The sequence below is a fragment of the Salmo trutta genome, chromosome 16, assembly GCF_901001165.1.
Source record: "Salmo trutta chromosome 16, fSalTru1.1, whole genome shotgun sequence".
Classification (NCBI taxonomy): domain Eukaryota; kingdom Metazoa; phylum Chordata; class Actinopteri; order Salmoniformes; family Salmonidae; genus Salmo; species Salmo trutta.
The window spans coordinates 49,312,204-49,331,670 of NC_042972.1; the positions used below are offsets into that span (position 1 = coordinate 49,312,204).

Below are 19,467 nucleotides of genomic sequence, written 5' to 3' on the forward strand. Positions count from 1 at the left end.
TAGTAAAAAAAAAATGTGACGGCGATGAGGTTTCCTGTATTTCCAGATTTATGTTTCAAAATAAATGAACATCCAGTCCTCCAGTCAGTCCTCCTCACAGGAAAATTGAAAGAATTAAAGTCAACATTGATGTTATTTGAATTCGTTAGTAGGCAGGTTGACCTCTTTCCTTGTCTGTCATGGGTTGCGTTTTCAGACCCATGACTTCCCACACAGTTTATCCAGAGAAGAAAAGTGCTGACAGCAAAATAATGAAAGTGTGTTTGGCAGGCACACCCTTGTAGGTTTCTGTTTCACTCAACCACATGAAATGTTTGATCGTTTACAGCTCTACATACAGCACTCCACAGTCACACTGTTTATACAACACATGTAGTGCTCTGGTTTACACAGTGAGCTTATAAAACTGATGTGGTTCATTTTGAACTCATTCAAACCGAAGTTCTACCATGCCTATTTGAGGTAGGCGTAGGGTTGTGTTTGATGAGTGGGGTGTGTCTTCTGTCCGTACTGCAGTGATGCATTTCCTACCAGGTCTGTGGTAACCAGATATTCACCACATCACTTTGGATGCATAGTAGAGGTCTTCACGGGTCTATCCGAGACAAGACCTGGGACCCGAGCAGGGTCCAACTTTCCCCTTGGGTCCGGGTTGGGTCCTGTTTGATTGTCATCAGCTGATAGACCCGAGTGGACCCGAATGGACCCAACCACAGCTCTGCATAGCCTAGAGCATATTCATTTTACGCTAATAACGTATAGAAGGCCTAGCCAACATATAAAGACCTATTTGTTAACCAGAAGAGCTGATAACTGATAAACATCATTTTTTGTCACTCGGGTACAATCGGGTCTGGTCTAGGTCTGGTTGTCATTGGGTCAATTCAGTTCGGGTCTGATTGTTCTCAGGTCCGGGTCCCCCCTTTTTTAAATGATCGGGTCTGTTCTGGTCCGGGTCTAATTGTCTTCGGGTCCAACATTTTGACCCGAGAAGACCTCTATTACAGAGTGAAACTTTGTATGGTGGACTGTAACTGCATTTAATACGAGATACATTCTGCTCTTCCTGTATTGCCGGCAGCAGTAATGTAGTCTGTGTTGATTCACGAGAGGGCCGAGCTACCTCTTATAGCCAACCCCAGGGTGGCAGCAGTTGCTCTTTGAGGTCTGTCTGATGAAGTTTATTGGATTGTCCCTAATGATTATCATAATAATGGCATCAAATACACTTTCATGGCCAAGACCGTTGATTGCACTCGACAAGCCCTTCTCCTTCTTTTTAAAGAAAAGCATCAAAGGGTCTCTCACAAGCTGCTGCAGTGAAATAATTCTGCCTGAGATCCACTTAGAGCCTCTTAACATATTTCAGTCTGTTTCTCCCTCACTTTCTGTGTCTTGTTGAGATCTCTTGAGTTCCAAGCAAAAGCTTGAGAGAAAAGAAAAGAGTCTGGAAATAATGGGCTCTGCTCTGAGTTAGTGGGTGTATCCACTGCAGTGAATCAGGGGAGAAAAATGTGTCCTGTGTCTCTTTAAGAGCGCTGGCCTGTCTGCAGAATGCATCAGTCCTGTGGAGCAGACACAGGCCAGGAGGAGGGGGGTGGAAGGGAGGAGCGTGGGGTCCAGCGGAGGGAGGGAGAGGAGCAAGAGGGAACAGCCGCAGTCTGGGCCTCCAGCCTCTTGGCTAGACTGCTGAAAGTTATTATTGAGTTCCTGTGCTGGGCCTCCCCTCCCTGTGGCATACTACTCTCTGCTCGCTACTAGACAGACAGACAGACAGACAGACAGACAGACAGACAGACAGACAGACAGACAGACAGACAGACAGACAGACAGACAGACAGACAGACAGACAGACAGACAGACAGACAGACAGACAGACAGACAGACAGACAGACAGACAGACAGAGAAAGCTTATCATGCCCTTTCGCAATGGCGTTACATGCAAAAAAAAAAGTATAATTTAGTTTGATACTATGTGTTGTAAAGTCTAGAAAAGTGAGTGACCCACACTCCACACAATAGATGAACTGCCTCACAGCTGCTCCTACGGCCCGGGCAGCAGCTGAAAATCCCAGCCTAGCATACTACAGTCTTGGGTTACAGTGTAGTAGACCTGTCCTGTTGTCATTGGGAACAGCCTTAACCAGTCAAGACAAGAAGAACAAGGAGGCTGACTGCTCTTCAATCAGCATTCAGCGCACTAAATTGTCTGCTGGCTGGCTGGCTTGCTAAATGATGAGTATGATTCATGGCTAGTGAGAGGAACACTGTACTTGACAGCACAGAAACTCTCCGGTCTTTTACAGCGGTTTTCAAAAACGCCTCCTATTCAGGGCGCTTAACGAATAGGGCTTAAGAGATTCAAAAAGATAGATTTAAATTTGCAGTAAAAAAAAAATAGAGATATTTTTTCGATCAAATAAATTGTAAACTGGGTGTTTTTAGAAATCACCGACAGAATAAACCAAGCAGTCTCTCTCCCTCTACCTTGTACTTAACACCAGTGAGAGCTGTAGTAGCTGTCTGGTGATAGAGTTTACAGGCGCTTGGCAGCTGTCTATGGTCACTGGTCAGAGCTCAGCCACGAGGTCAGAGTGGATTTGCTGCTAGAGAGTTTGGGGCCAGGACCCGGGGAGGCCGTGTAGGGATGACATACTTACACCGTGGCCTCTCCTCAGGCCTGTGCCTTGCCTAGCTGGTTGCCTGTAATCCCCATGCTGGGTTGCAGGCAGCATTAGGCCACAAAGCGCCTGTGTCCTTACGGCTCAGGGCTGAGCTGAGAGACGGGAGACATTTATATAACGCTGTGACTGTACTGGCCTGTCTATCTGTTCTCTTGCTGGCCAGGCCCGACCGGACAGCTCTAAGCTCCAGCTAACCTGTCTGAGTGACCAGGTTCCCTAGGGTCAGCTGTAGTGACCAGCTGCTGCCTCCCGCCCCGACCCTCCCCGACCTACTGTTCAGTGCTGTTGGCAGGAATACAGACTGCACCACATCACATCACGCACCTGAGGCTCACAGGAACAATATGACGACATTTACCCCCCCCCCCCTCCCACCCCCATCTCATATACAGTATGTACCAGTGTACCTATGCGCATGTGTTGATTTCAACATGCGTCTCTGTTCATGGTTTCTGCAATCATACAGTCTCCGTTTTAAAGCTGTCTTCATTCAGGGTCTGGGAGTGTTTGCTGCTCTGCTCTGTTTGGGGAAAACCCTGGCGTTGAAAATGGGGATTTTTGTCGAGTTCTGTTTGTTAACTCAGAGTTTAGCTGTGCTCCACTGTTTTGTGGTTGCTATGGAGAAAAACACTGGCCCCAGATTCAGAAGAGTGTAATAAAATGATCCAGGAAAACGAAATGTCCAAGTATTTTCAGGGTCATGAAGCAGACGAAGCGTTACTATGAACTGAGCGATGCTGTGGTCCGTCCAATCCCCCCACCAGCCTTCCATTTTAGAACACTCGTATTTATTTTATGGAGGCTCCGAGACCAGGCCCTCTCACTCACATTTCTTGTAAGCAGATCTTGCCTTCCTGTTAATGGGGGGAGGAGGGAGACAAGCCAAATGTTTAAGGATGGAATGTGCCATCTGAGGAACGGATGTTGTGGGTGTTTTTGTCCCCTATTTCCCTCCGAGACAATTCCTTGAGCAAGTGGAAACAAGTGAAACGCTATTTGATCTCTGTCGAATGTTACTATACACACAAAGAAGCACCGCGTTCGTCCTATTACGTTTAAGTCATCCTGCAAGTGGAGCATAAATGAGGAGGACGTACACAGACTAGAAACCTTCATGTATTTAGGAAAATTGGTCAGCAATTACTTGGTAGCACACACACACACATGCACACACACGGGCGCGCGCGCACACACACACGCACGCACGCACATGCACACACACACACATATATAAACCCAGTGATTTTGGAGTAGTATTTTTTTCCTGGCACTCAGCCTCACAGCCACATGCTGGGGCTCCTTAGTTCTCTAAGTGGAGACCTTCACATTTAGAATGTTTCCTGTCATTCTGCATGGGACCATTAGCACCCCTCCCACACTTGTGTTTGTTTTCTGGAAACAATGATTAAGAGGTTACACTCAAAGCGCAAAATAATTAAGCAATTCCGATCCTGTTTTCCAAGTCCCCCCTCACATCTCTGTCGCCAATCACACAAATACAGCCCCATCTTCTAAAGTCACAACATTAGAGACTAAGAAATCATTGGAGTGCATTAGGGCAGGGAATTGCCACGCGCCTCACAAAAGTATGTTGTCACGATACTTCTGGGCTGATACAACATGTATTGTGATTATCACGATTCTATATGTATTGCGATGTAATACTGTTATTTTATTGCGTTTCGATGTTCCTAACATAATGCTCACTATATGGCTGCTGCAGAGAGACAAGAGTCATGAGAAAACGAGTTTTGATCAGTCGTGGAAATAAAAGCGCTGAAAACAAATCGGCTCCTTATTTAAAAAGACAATGGAGAACAAGCTATGAAGGGAAAATACTGGAGTTTTGGTGCAGGTACAGCCAACTAGCGCAAAAATAATATTGCGGTATTGTCGATACGATACATATTGTCATAAATAATGAACCGATATGTAACTATTTTTCCTTTCCACCATCACTAGAGTGCATATCATGTATTTGGACCCGTTGGGGAGCCTACACTGGAACAGAACAGCCTGAATGGCTTTAATAGATTTCAATAAGATTTATCACCTTGGTTCAGCCAATTACCTCAAACCCAGTTCCCAGTGCAGACACTGTGTCAGTGAAATGACATCATATGGGACACTGAGCAGTGACGCTAACTTCACCCCACCCTCTTCCATGTTTTTTATGACCTCCTCTGCCCCATCCCCCCGTCCTGTCCCGTCCCCTCATACCTCTTAACCTCTCTCTGGCATTCATCCCCTTTTTCATCCTCCCAAATAAACCTGCCACCTGCCCAGCTCCCCATTGGCCTGCCAGGGACCATGTGGTCATGGGGCTCAGCTTACCAGCTCAGGCCAAACCTCAAGTCAGCTGCCCCAGTACTGTTCTCTCTACCTTCTCTAACGCATGTTTCACCGCTGTTTACTATTTGTATTTTGTTGATTTCATTTGTTGGCCAATTCTAATCCAGGCATTTGATGAATTACAGCTACTTGCTAGATGACAGTAACAACGATGATTTACTATAAAATGGCATAGCACATTTTGGACATCTAATAGATTGCACCAGCAGCCAGTTGGCCAATTCCAGGAGCTATCTGTGCAGAGTGCTCTGGAGTCTACTCTCTAGACCAGACTGATCGATGGGCGGCTGGGTGGGGAGACAGCCAGATTATGGCAGGATAAATAGAGACTGAGGGTAGGGCACAAGCAATCCTTCAGACTTTTTCAGACACAATGGATTCTGGGAAGCAGGTTGCTTCCCATGTTGACTCTTTGTCCGCACATAACCTTCACAGCAGGGACTAGACACAAGAGTGATGAATTCGGCAAGACAAATTCAATACAAGAGGCATACTCGACACTCGCAATGTAACGTCTCCGTCCCTTTCCCGTTGTCGTCAGAGTGAGTTTCAGTTCATTTTGAGTGAGTGCAGAACCCATCACCCCAGTCCAACAGCCAGATGATGTCAGACAGGGGTGCCACTATCACACTTAACTCTGTGCCTGTCCATTTGGCCTGTCAATCACTCAGACAACAGAGGGCCAATCCCCACTAAGTAGCAGTCTCCCTATCATCAATCATCCAGCCCTCCACTTGAAACTCTGTACTGTAGTGTGTAACCAGTGTAGCCTCTCTGTTTGGTAGAGTTCTAACTCCCTAATGGAATTGCCTGGTACCTGGTATGTGATATAATGGTCTGTGTATTCGGAGCAGTAACTATTTGGGTTGCGGAGAGGTTAGTCAGTAGGTGCAGAGTGGGTGAAAACACGCTTCGGTGGTGAAATTTCTCATCCTTATGTTTTAAAATACATTTTTACCAAGACAAATATGATTCTTCGTGTTCTGAATCGTTCGGTGGGGTCTTTCTCTAAACACATCATTAAACATTATATCCAAGAGGTTTGATTTCGTAAGCTAATACATCCCATAATAAGCGGCGAGTTCTGGTGACAGAGTGGCGACCGATTTCTTTTCTCGCAGCGACTTTCGAGGATTTGACATGTTGTGGCGGTCGCCTGCGAAGTTGTTTCCGCGGGTCGCAAAAAGTCGAGTGAACATATTATTATAAATAAAACAGAGGTACGCTTGTTTCTGTGAGAAATCTTCGGAAAAAGAAAAGATTTGGCATTAATATGAAAAGCGTATCCTAAAATATGAAAATACTACATGTCATGTTTCATGTCCTCCGGATTCGAGAAGAAAGATGACGAGTTCAACGGTCAATTAGCCTTAATCTTAATCTTCGCATAGTATCCAGCCTAGTTGACGCAATGCTATTTTCCCGATTTTTGACCAGATGTAATTAATTCACCCTAGTTTTGGACATCCTACAAGGGTAAAAACACCAATAACCTTTGAACGGATAATGATAGAGACATGAGGTTTGGGCCATTCGTTTTCTTAGAGGAGTATTTATTTTACCCATTGGTAAAAAAAAAAAGATGCGTTTTTGATTGGTTATCCAGTGATATTTTAATCGTGTTGATATTACTACTAATCTGTGGGATTCAAATGTAGGCAGTCCAACACCGGATTTACTGTCTCATGATGGTGGCAGTGTGTTTATTGCAGTCTTTCATGTCGAATGGCCAGATTGACTAATCTGTGGAAATTCAGGTTCTCAGGCAGGACACGTTAGGGGATGGGAGGGATGATGGGTTCTTTATGTGCATAATTTGGCCTAGTTCCTCGCCGGAACTGGGTGGAATTATTATCACCAATGGAAAATATATTTCTATGACTGAATGTGCATTATTGTCATAGGTAGAAGAGCTCACTAATCTGGACGGCTAATCATATGCATAAAATACAATTTCATATATTGGACTGATATTATAATCATCTGCAAAGTAGGTGTAAATGTGCCAGTAGCGCTTTAAGAAATCGTTGTTCGTGTGTAGTATGGGTTGAATCCTAACACAATCCTAACATCAATGCATCGTTTTCAGTAGGTCTGCATTGACTGTGTGCATTTTTGCCCTATGAGAGCCTTAATGGCGTATTATAAATGAATGTCATAAAGGGTTGGTCATCTTTCTTCCTCTCATTAACCAACCAGCATCCCCTTTGGCTTCCTGGTTAGCACTGCAGCTGTTCCTGCATTGTAAGTGAACTAAATGTGAATAGAAGCATAAACGCGCGCGCATGTGCGTGTGTGTGTGTGCGCGTGTGCTCTCAGTTGCACACAAGCACGGTACTGTATGTTCTAGCACATCAAACCAATAGTGTACTGTTTAATTTTCCAATGCAACAGACACAGTCCATATGGACTGCTCCGAACAGGCATTCTGGGAATTTGACACTATGTCTGTCTAAATATATACCACTCACAGAACACGTTTCATGTCCAAAGATATCTGGGACTCAGAACCATACCAAACATGCTCATACTAATAACATGTCATCTGTGAGGATATCTTTGTCGTGTCATTTTTAGCCATGTTTGGATAAGGCCTACAGCACATGGAATTATGAACCAGCCCGCTTCCTTTAGTGAAATCCCTCTGTTTTATCTAGGAGGCCAGCTGTTTTAGCCATAATGAGAAAGCGGGTACAGACATGTGATGTTGTTTTGGTTGCTATATTTGAGCTGAATTGGATTTGCTTCCTCCTAGTTACACTGTCTGTTGCCTGCCTGGGACCATTAGAGGAGTCCACTGTTGTCCGGCTCATTCCTGATCTACATGGAAATGTGATATATGAATGTATTTGGATGTACGAGTAATGGTTCTCTCGACTGCGAAAGCAGCAGCTAATGGGGATCCTAATAAAATACTGAAGTCTGACTGGTTCCTCTGTTTATAGACCTAGACACTCGGCAGCGTTGATGGGTCAACTGCAGCTCACTTAGGGAGTGTGGAAAGGCTGGGGAATATGATAGAACCTTTCATCCTCCGACTTGGAGGATGAAGTGTCACACTTGCTGCTGCTGGATACAGTAGGTCAGATATGTAGTGGACAGACCAGGTCTCGGTCTGTCCAGTCTGCAGCTCAGACCTATCCGAGTCTCAAATCCCAAAGACAATTAGGACAAACAAATCAAGGTCGCATTGCTGCCGTGCCGTTCTCTTCTCACGACGGCCCCTATCCCTTTCTGTGTGTTCTTTATGGCACGCTGACGGCGTGGCCATGTCGTATGTCACAGTGTTACCATGCTGTTGCAGCTCAGGTTACCTTCTCCCAGGATCCCCTATTGTTGTCACGCTTCCATAGCCGTGTCACCCTGACGCACTTTAGCTCAGACAGTGTGGATCAGGATGGGAAGTAGCCGAGACATTGGAGAATGGTAAAGGAGGATTCGGAGGTCTAGACACTCAGAGGTTTGGTAGCGTAGTGCATTGTATTTAGGCGTGGTGCATGCACATGTAAGCCTGACACCAATCAGCTAATCCCAGCCCAGCTGTCATTTAGGAGGCGACCACCAGGCTTAATCTGAATCATGGGACTGTCCTTCCTACACACAGATACCATGAGCACTGAATAGAGGCCTATAGACTTTCCCCCTGACATCCCAGCCCACCCCAGCCCTGCCTCAGACCTCTCTGCCAGAGAGGAAGGGGCGATGCGAGAGGTTCCACTCTCGCCAAAATCTGTCCAAAATAAACCCAATGCGTTTCTGCGGGCTTATTTTAGACGTTAGCTTGTCGCCTGCCTTGCCGCCTTTGGGACAACGACTCCAGGGTGGACACGTGAGCATGTGGATATTATAATATAGATCTCTGCCCACTCTCATACGTCCCACTAAGGCTGTTTCCCGGGTGAGCTCTGCCAGTTGGTGTGCCCTTGAGCGAGGCAGAGCCCTTCTAAGCACACTCAGATCTAGGGATTACAGTGAGGGGTTTAGTAGGGGAAAGGAGTCTGAAATGTGAAACTGTTGTGTCTTGTTGCTGTGTATTTAATGCCATGCAATCATGCAGCATGCTGTGGTATTGTGTGACGGAAGCCCGGGGAAGTTCAGCTGGGGAATCTATTTTTGGGCCTTTTCTAAGTGCACTCCTGTGTTTTGTTTTTAGATCATTCCATTTGAGATTTTAGCTTGTGCTTCAGCAAATGCTAAAGGATTAGACGTTTTAGCACTGCTTTCACAGCCAATAGCGTGACAGACATGAAACATTCAAACAACGAGCAGCTGGGACTGATTCAATTAAATTGATCGTACCCAAGTTGTACTTTAAATTTAACCGAGATATACAGTGTATTCAGAAAGTATTCAGACCCCTTGACTTTTTCTAAATTGTGGTACATTACAGCCTTATTCTAAAATGTATTAAATACATTTTTCCCCTCGTCAATCTACACACAATACCCCATAATGACAAAGCGAAAACAGTTTTTTTATAATGTTTTGCAAAAAAATACCTTATTTACATAACTATTCAGAGCCTTTTGAGCTCAGGTGCTTCCTGTTTCCATTGATCATCCTTGAGATGTTTCTACAACTTGATTGGAGTCCACCTGTGGTAAATTCAATTGATTGGATATGATTTGGAAAGGCACACACCTGACTATATAAGGTCCCACAGTTGACAGTGCATGTCAGAGCAAAAACCAAACGATGAGGTTGAAGGAATTGTCCGTAGAGCTCCGAGAGAGGATTGTGCGAGGCACAGATCAGGGGAAGGGTACCAAAACATTTCTGCAGCACCCAATGGTCACTCTGACAGAGCTCCAGAGTTCCTCTTTGGAGATGGGAGAACCTTCCAGAAGGACAACCATCTCTACAGCACTCCACCAATCAGGCCTTTATGGTAGAGTGGCCAGACGGAAGCAAATCCGCAGTAAAAGGCACATGACAGCCCGCTTGGAGTTTGCCTAAAGGCACCTAAAGGACTCTCAGACCATGAGAAACAAGATTCTCTGGTCTGATGAAACCAAGATTGAACTTTTTAGCCTGAGTGCCAAGCGTCACATCTGGAGGAAACCTGGCACCATCCCTATGGTGAAGCATGGTGGTGACAGCATCATGCTGTGAGGATGTTTTTCAGCGGAAGGGACTGGGAGACTAGTCAGGATCAAGGAAAAGATGAACGGAGCAAAGTACAGAGAGATCCTTGATAAAAACCTGTTCCAGAGGGCTCAGGACCTCAGACTGGGGCAAAGGTTCTCCTTCCAACAGGACAATGACCCCAAGCACACAGCCAAGACGACGCAGGAGTGGCTTCATGACAAGTTATTGAATGTCTTTGAGTGGCCCAGCCAGAGCCTGGACCTGAATCCGATCGAACATCTCTGGAGAGACCTGAAAATAGCTGTGCAGCAACGCTCCCCATCCAACCTGACAGAGCTTGAGAGGATCTGCAGAGAAATATGGGAGAAACTCCCCAAATACTGGTGTGCCAAGCTTGTAGCGTTATACCCAAGAAGACTTGAGGCTGTAATCGTGCCAAAGATGCTTCAACAAAGTAGAGTAAAGGGTCTGAATACTTCTGTAAATGTGATATTTCAGTTATTTAACAATTTCATCCATTTTAGAAGAAGGCTGTAACGTAATAAAATATGAAAAAAGTCAAGGGGTCTGAATGCTTTCAGAATGCACTGTACATTTGTGTTGCCGTAGCATTTTGCAGTTCTCACCCAGCAGTTTGCATTTTACTTTAATACTCATTTGTTGATTGGGCCTGTAGTTGGATCAATAAACTCAGTCAGTCATTGCTTATCAGATCCATGTCAAATGAAGTAAAACAACATTCTCATCTTCTATCACGCTCCAATTGGCATCTATTGGCAAAGACCATTCTAACTGTCAGATAGTCCACTTGGAATACATGGTGTTTATGTGTCTGTTGACAGTTATAGTGGTGTTAGGACGATTTGCCATGTGGATATTTGCTTATCACTGTATTACCACACTATTATAGGACCGTCGTTTCCAGACAAAGCATGTCTGCACTGTTACCTCCTGTTTAGCCTACAGGTTTACTTTGAAATGGTCCCCCTTTATGGCTCCTCAAAGAAATGTCCTACAATAGCGAGTTGAAAAGGACATTGCTTGAATGGACTCTTTAAGAGGAGGCTGTACTTGGCCTTCAAGTATACATTCCTCCAGCTCAGTGCTTCCTCTGTGGTCCCGCTCCCCCCCCCCCCCCCCCACAGCCCGCCCCCTCCCTCGCACTCACCACTCCGTTCCCACAGGGGCCCTGGCCAAAGCAAACTCCTGCGAGGAAGTCTCCCCCTCCCTTTTTCTCTACCACCCTCTTTCCCTCCTTCTCTCTCTCTCTCCCTTCACTCACTCACTCCATCCTTAGCGGGGCCATGTCGGGTGGTTTGGGCTAGGATTGCAGTGAGGATTGCAGTCATGGGATGTGGTGTGCATCCAGGAGGAGGCTGTTATGTCTCTGATGCTGTGTCTGTGTGGCCTTGTTATGGCTGTGATGTGGTGCTGAGTAAAGCCCGTGTGGCTCCTCTCCTGTGAGATCAGTGTCAGATTTAGCCAGCAGGTCCCTTGTGGTGTCTGGGAGGGTCTGTTTTCGAACTCTGTTATGTCTAGGGCTCCACGTTTTCCTGGAGCTGCAAACCTCAGTGTAGGAATAGTACCAGACAGACTTTGTTGGGAAAACAACAGCGATGGCAGTAATTATAGACTCCGGGTTTCGACCACTCTCCAGCTTTTTAGAAAAACTCTGGCCTTGAGTGAGGCAGGTGAAGGTTGGAGTCATCGTAGAGTCAGCTGGAGGTCGGGGTTAAATGTCCCGAGCACTAACCTCACAGTCTACTGCCTAACTGTGTGTGTGTCTGTTTGTGTGTGTGTGTGGTTAGACACTTAGAGAGGAGACAGATGTTCGAGTCAGGGAGGGAGACATGAGAGGAGTGTCCAGACAACTACAGTCATGCCCTCTGCACTTGGGCCTTGTATGATTGTAGCTTTGTGGGCCAGAGGCGCAGCAGAAATGACAAGGTTGCGTGGCATGTTTTAGTCTGAGCGCCATCGTACGGTCGACCGAGGCTGGCAGTGCAGTGTGAGACCTAACTGACTGACACCTCCCCCTTGTGATACATTGCCAGAACCACACACGGCTTCTAAGCTAATCAGAACCGTGAGACAGGGTTCATTTACACCAAAGGCGTCAGTCAGTACCAAAGGAAATGTATCTTTCTCCCCTCAACATTATTACAATGTCAAGTGATGCACCCTTCAAAAGGATATAGTGGGGTATATTTTCCATTCACACCTGTCTACTATATACTTTTGTGTTACTTTTATGGGGCGGCAGGTAGCCTAGCGGTTAATAGTGTTGGGCTGGTAACTGAAAGGTCGCTGGTTCGAATCCCCGAGCGGAATAAGTGAGAAATCTGCCGATGTGCCCTTTGAGCAAGGCACTTAACCCTAAATGCTCCTCTAAGTCGCTCTGAATAAGAGCATCTGCGAAATGACTCAAATGTAAATGATACATCCACAGTATATTCAGTCGTGATTTCAACTGAATCATCCACTGACAAGAGGGCCTCTTTGAGGGAGAATGTCATAGTAGTGAGATAAGTAAGATAACTCATAGGTCCGGGCAGGCCTCTCCCACTGCCTTGGTAAACTTATCCGCATCCTGACAAGTGCAGACCTGTGGCTAGATTACTCACCACTGAAGCCAGAAGAGCTGCACGCACCGTCACTTCCTGGATCACTATTACATGGCCAAACCTGCTGCTATGTGAAGCCCCTTTGCTCAGTAGGAAAAAGGAGAGCGCGATGTTAGGTTAGCTAGTCCTGTCTTCATCTGAAAACGTATACACTCGCTCTGGATAAGAGCACCTGCTTAAATGACTCAAACGCCAAAAGAATTCCACCGTAATCTTGCTCAGCGGCGCCAGTTGGGGGAAACATTGCGTGATCCGTGCCGAGGTACCGCGGCACCGACAGAACGTTTCACTCCAGTTGTCCGTCAGGTTACAGAAACACTATTCTCAGCCTTCTCTCCCACACAGAGCAGAGTAGCTCCACTGCACCTGCTGGCGCCTCCCGTACTCAACCCCAGAGCCCCCAGCTCACAGACAGACCTCACCCTGATAGAAACATCTACCGTTCCCCTCACACACTGGATTAGGGCCGCTAGCCCATTTTGTATGGATGAGACTATTTGGACACATGGATGTTTCTCTGAAATACACCTCAAGGTGATTGATGCCAATTACAGTATCGAACACCTCTGAAGGGGACGTTGTGTAAAGATATTTAAACTATCTATCTACGACTTGTGCAGTACAAGTGTGTTACAGACTACTCCGGTAGATGAAGACGGTGATCATTAATAGTCTCTTCCGTATCTCTTTCTCTTCTCTCTATAGCCGCACAGCCCAGTTCCAGCCAAGAAGTTCAAACTGGAGAAAATGCACTCTCCATCTGCCGACAAAGAGAAGCAACCCGATTGGCTACAATCTCTATCAAAGTCAGGGAACAAGGTTTGCTGCTCATGTTCTCTCTTGATTGGGATAAATGTGATTTGCTGTAAGGTTAAGGGTCAGGGCCATCCTATACAGAGAGTCCTCGTTGTCTTACCTTATACATATGAGCCCTGTAATTCAGTCAGTTAATTACGTTGCCAATAGTCTCTTTACAAACGTTGCCAATAGTCTCTTTACATTATGCGATATGATTTCACTGTACCTTTCCAAGGATGTTTTTTGAATTCCCTGTTTCATAACTGTATTATAATGTAAGAATCCTATCTGTTTCCAGGATCTGAAACCGGTCCAGCTGAAACAGAGGCCGTCAGCCTTCCGCCCCTGGTCCCCCAGAAGTACACCTGCTGAGAGGCAGAAGTCTACCAGTCACAATGAGAGGTGAGTCAGAGACAGTCATGCTGTCACGGTTTCTCTCATCCTTTTCACCACACCACAGTAATGGATTGTCAGCCTTTAACACATTGAGGTAACATTCCTAAGGAATTATCATATAACAATGACCAATAACCACATTTTTAACCCGTTGCTAGGATGTCTTACTGTATATTGCTGAACTAACTTGTATTTTCTTATCATAACAGATCAAACCACAAAAATGTGGACACGTCTGTGGTGCCCAATGTTGCCCCAGCTCCGTTGGCCTACCAGAGAGAGGAGCAGGCTCCAGTGGGCCACAGCCAGGCTCCAGGCAGGGGAGACCAGCACATCAGCTCCGGACCAGCATCACAGTGTGGAGACTCACAGCCTGTGGCCAGACTTGTTCACATCAACACCAACACAGCCAACGGTGTGGAGGAAATGGAGACTGATGGGGAGATTGAGGTGGATGACTGTGATGACTGTGAGTATGACACACTGTTGTTCAGACATTCTGTAAGAGAAATAGGGCACTAGGACACACTCCAATACTCAAGGACAGGCAACCTAACCTGAGCTAATACGGCAGCAAGACTTTCTGTGGAAATGAGAGTCTTTACCATACTGGAAGTAGGCTATGGTTAGTTTGCCTGATCCCTGTGAGAGGGTGCCATCTAGTGGCTGGTTTTTGCAGCACAGAGCACACAGTGCAGTCTCAAGTCAGAAGATTTTACTCAGCAGCAGATGTCACTGCTGTTCCAATACTTTTTTAGGCTTCACCCTATAAACATATTGTTTTATTTTTCTGTCTTTCAGACCCACCATCGGTCCCCTCCTTGGCATCCCCTCCATCTGCCTGCTCCAGTATGTCCTGGACCCTGACCCCCCAGACCACAATGAGGCCCCTGGAGGGCCCAGTCCGGCTGGTATTACCAGGGGCACCTTCATGCCCAGAGCTGGACACACTGAGACAGACCCTGTATGGAGGTCTTGACTCCAAGGAGGCCAGGGAGAAGTTCCTGCAGGAGATTGTTAAGATGAGAGTGAAGCAGGAGGAGAAACTGGGGGCAGCGCTGCAGGCCAAACGCAGCCTTCAGCAGGTAAACCTCCCACTCAAGATCCAAAATGGCCGCCTTTTGGCACAACATTTTAAACCGTTTCTTCATGTGTACAATGTGTTTTTTTGTGACACAATCTTCAGGACACAACAGAATATTAACCATTTTTTTTTCACCCACAGGAGTTGGATTTTGTGAGGGTGTCCAAGAAAGGGCGTCTTCGAGAGGCCATCGAGGCCAAGCGCAACCTGAGGAAAGAGATAGAACGCCTGCGCATGGAGTGGGACAGGAAGATGAGGGAGGCGGACGAGTCCCGTGGCCATCTGAAAAGAGAGCTGGAGAGAGAGAGACAGACACGAGTCTGCGACAAAGGCTGTGAGGCTGAACGCCTGCGAGCCAAGTACTCCACACAGGTAGGACCGAGATCCTTCTGATATAGCCTGAACACAGGTTATCATACAGAAAGAATCACACACACACACATACCTAATCAAGAACAGTTGAGTCACTGCATGTGCTTCCTGACTGATGTGTACCTTCCTTTCCAGATTGAGGAGCTGCAGGTTCAGCTGCAGCAGACGGAGGCGGACCGAGAGCAGCTGAGAGGGGAGCTACAGCAGGAGAGGGAGGCGCGGCAGAGCCTGGAGAGGGTGGTCAAGGACCTGCAGGCTCAGCTGGGAGGCCCACAGGACAACGCCATGAACCCCCAACACACTAACGCAGAGACACACAGACAGATACAACTTCCTAATGGATCCTAAAGATGCGTGCGCTCGACAGTGTGTGGTTGGAACTGGAGACTTAATGCAAGAGGGCGGATACAGAATGCACTGCGCCTCTTGTTAAGGAAACGAAATTCACCAAATTGTAAGATGTTTGTGGGAGACAAAGACAAGAGGTTTTCATAGAATGAAAAATACATCTTCCGGTTACTGATATGATAGAAATGGACGTTATTATAATAATATATGATCTTTATAAAATGAACTGGATAAAAGCATGAATACTCATTGTTGTACAGCCTACAGAAGATAAGAACGAAAGTCCATGGAAGACACCTCACAACTGACTTTAGAGCCCTCAGTCAGATCTCTGAAGCTGTTCAAGGATTTTATTTTGGTATAAGCTATTTAAAATGTACGAATATAGCTATATAGTGTTACTTGAATATATAGGGGAAAGAGAAGTGATTGTTTTCATGAAATGACAGTAGCAGGTGTAACTCTTGCTAGTGCCACGGAATCTCGGTACACTTTAAGGTATTACAAAGCCACTGGAAACAATGGACACCAGTATACCACTATTGACTTGTTTTCAATCAATCAGCTTGCTTAATTCAAATGTTTTCTCTTTTTTTTTGAGGATGTACAGGACATGTTGCATCAGCAGCACTGCTATCCTTCAGGCAACGCTCACATACGTACATATTTACACATTCACATACGAACATATACATGTATGCGCCAGCTTCTCTACCGTGTGTATTTGTGTTCTTGTATTTAAAGCCTGAAGTATTGGGGACTGTGTGGCCTGGAATCAGTTCCACCCACCTTTTGTTCTCATCTTAAATATTTTATGAAAGTGCTACTTTTTACAATTCTTATTCCTTACACTTAATTAGTCTTTTTGAAAATAGTTTTTTGAGATACAGTATATTGTGTATGAAACCAAACTATGTGACAACTGTTTAAATGTGCTTGCCCATGCTAGAATGGAGTTCTGCCCAGTAAATCTAATGTTACCCACATAAAACACCTTTGATATAGCTTTCTCTTTGGTGAATTGAGGTATTTCCGATTTTGTATCGAGTACTGTAAAATAATTTATATTCCGAAAGAATTTGCTGCTTGTCAACTATAAGCATACATTTTTAGTCACTGGTTTTCGGGCTCTTTGAAAAAGCAACATGTGCAGTTTCAATGAACAACATTTCTACATATATATACAAAATATGGATATATATTTTTGTACTTTACGAAAAGGAATTGCACTTTTTAAAAAGAAAATTTGCATTGTGCATTAAACTCCCTCGTGTTTTTCAACTCACAAATAAACATGAACATAGAACACTTTCATTCAATGAACTCTTATGTAAATACAATGTTCAAGGATGATATTGTAAATAAGATATTTGTCAATAAGTTTGCTTGCTTCACACTTAAATTGCGTATGAATATTATTTTGGCTCTTACTTGAAACCAATAGAAACTCTATATTTGAAATGTTAGTATTATAGTTTCATTATTGTTTCCCTTCGATATCATCTGAAATCAATGGGCATTTAATAGAATGGATTATGCTTCTCTTATTTGATATATTGTAAGGTGTCTCCCAAAACCCAGACCAAAAGTTTTACCCGAAGACAATATCTCACCATCAACCGCTTTATCCGACTTATCAGACAATGCTAAAGCTCCTATTAGGATAAATATTACCCCTTCTTTGGGTTTCATTCCTAGGTGCCCTCATGTATTGACGAAGAAGATACTTTTATGTCTTACGTATCAGTTACTTTTATTATCTCCCACTGAATACCTGTTGGGTACAATGTACTAGCAATATACGTCGTGTTTATGCTCTTTATTGTAGTTTTGGTTTGGAAGTGGGGTTTGTTTTTGCCGCTTGTTTCAATGTTTCTTTTTTCTTTGGAAAAACTGTATAATAGCCATTAAAATCAAATCAACCATATTCACGAGTGTGTTTTATATCTTATTACAGTCAATGAGTTACACAAAGTGTAACACTGTTATCACGTTTCAAGTTGTATTAGTTGTATGTACAATGGCTTCAGCAAGTATTCATATCCCTTGACTTACTCCACATTGTTGTTTTTCAGCCTGAATTCAAATGAATTAAAAATGTATACAGTACCAGTCAAAAGTTTGGACACACCTACTCATTCAAGGGTTTTTCTTTATTTTTATTTTTTTACAATTTTCTACATTCTAGAATAATAGTGAAGACATCAAAACTATGAAATACAGTTGAAGTCGGAGGTTTACATAGTGAAGACATAGACAATGACGTAGTAACCAAAAAAGTGTTCAGCAAATCAAAATCTATTTTATATTTGAGATTCTTCAATATAGCCACCCTTTGCCTTGATGACAGCTTTGCACACTGTTGGCATTCTCTCAACCAGCTTCATGATGTAGTCACCTGGAATGCATTTCAATTAACAGGTGTGCCTTGTTATAAGTTAATTTGTGGAATTTCTTTCCTTCTTAATGCGTTTGAGCCAATCAGTTGTGTTGTGACAAGGTAGCGGTGGTATCAGAAGATAGCCCTATTTGGTAAAAGGCCAAGTCCACATTATGGCAAGAACAGCTCAAATAAGCAAACTGGCTCTCATGAGGACCGGCACAGGAAAGGAAGACCCAGAGTGTCATGTCCTGACCATAGTAAGATGTTATTTTCTATGGTAGAGTAGGTCAGGGCGTGACAGGGGGTGTTTTTCTATGTTTTGTATTTCTATGTTCATGTTCTAGTTTTGTATTTCTATGATGTTTTGTTTGGGATGATCTCCAATTAGAGGCAGCTGGTCCTCGTTGTCTCTAATTGGAGATCATACTTAAGTAGGGGTTTTTGCCACCTGGGTTTATGGGAGATTCATTTTGAGTAGTGTACGTTTCACCTTTGAGTCACGGTTTGTTGTTTTTTTGTCATTCAGTTTATTTATGTATTGCATAGTTTCACAGTATAAATAAAATGTGGAACGACACACACACTGCACTTTGGTCCTCTCATTCCTACGGCAACCGTGACAGAATCTCCCACCACAAAAGGACCAAGCAGCGTGCCCAGGAGGAGCAGGGATCCTGGGCCAGGGAAAGGAGAGAGTGGAGGATGTCCTGGACATGGGAGGAGGTAATGGCAGGGGACAAGACCCTGCCATGGAAGCAGGTGGAGACAGCAAGGGAGGAACGGCAACGTTACGAGGAACAGTCACGGCAACGACGGAAGCACGAGAGGCAGCCCACAATTTTTTTGGGGGGGGGCACACGGGGAGATTGGCAGAGTCAGGGTGGAGACCTGAGCCAACTCTCCGTGCTTACCATGGGGAGCGAGTGACGAATCAAGCACCGTGTTATGCGGTGATGCGCACTGTGTCACCAGTGCGCATTCACAGGCCAGTGTGATCTGTGCCCGCGCTCCGCATTTGTCGAGCTAGGTTGAGCATCCAACCAGACCGGGTTGTGCCAGCTCTACGCTCGAGATCTCCAGTGCGCCTCCACGGCCCAGTATATCCTGTGCCTGCCCCACGTACCCAGCCTCCAGTGAGTCTATTCAGCCTGGTACGACCTGTGCCTGCTCCCCGCACTCGCCCTGAGGTGCGCGTCATCAACCCGGTTCCACCTGTACCGGTCCCACGCATCAGGCCTCCAGTGCGCATTCCCAGTCCAGAGCTTCCGGCGACAGTTCCCAGTCCAGATCTTCCGGCGACAGTTCCCAGTCCGGAACCTCCTGAGACGGCCTGCGGT

At 45.3% G+C, this 19,467-nt stretch overlaps 1 protein-coding gene across 1 annotated transcript in view; it reads left to right on the plus strand.

Annotated features, from left to right (window-relative positions):
* The window catches only part of skib (v-ski avian sarcoma viral oncogene homolog b), a 36,150-nt gene extending 18,476 nt beyond the window's left edge, over positions 1 to 17,674 (plus strand). Inside the window, exons 2-7 of the mRNA XM_029694768.1 lie at positions 13,455 to 13,568; positions 13,846 to 13,949; positions 14,153 to 14,412; positions 14,745 to 15,028; positions 15,169 to 15,399; positions 15,535 to 17,674. Of these exons, the coding sequence (XP_029550628.1) occupies positions 13,455 to 13,568; positions 13,846 to 13,949; positions 14,153 to 14,412; positions 14,745 to 15,028; positions 15,169 to 15,399; positions 15,535 to 15,747 (1,206 nt within the window). The 3' untranslated portion in view covers positions 15,748 to 17,674. The remainder of the gene's footprint in view (positions 1 to 13,454; positions 13,569 to 13,845; positions 13,950 to 14,152; positions 14,413 to 14,744; positions 15,029 to 15,168; positions 15,400 to 15,534) is intronic.
* Positions 17,675 to 19,467: the final 1,793 nt, after the last annotated feature.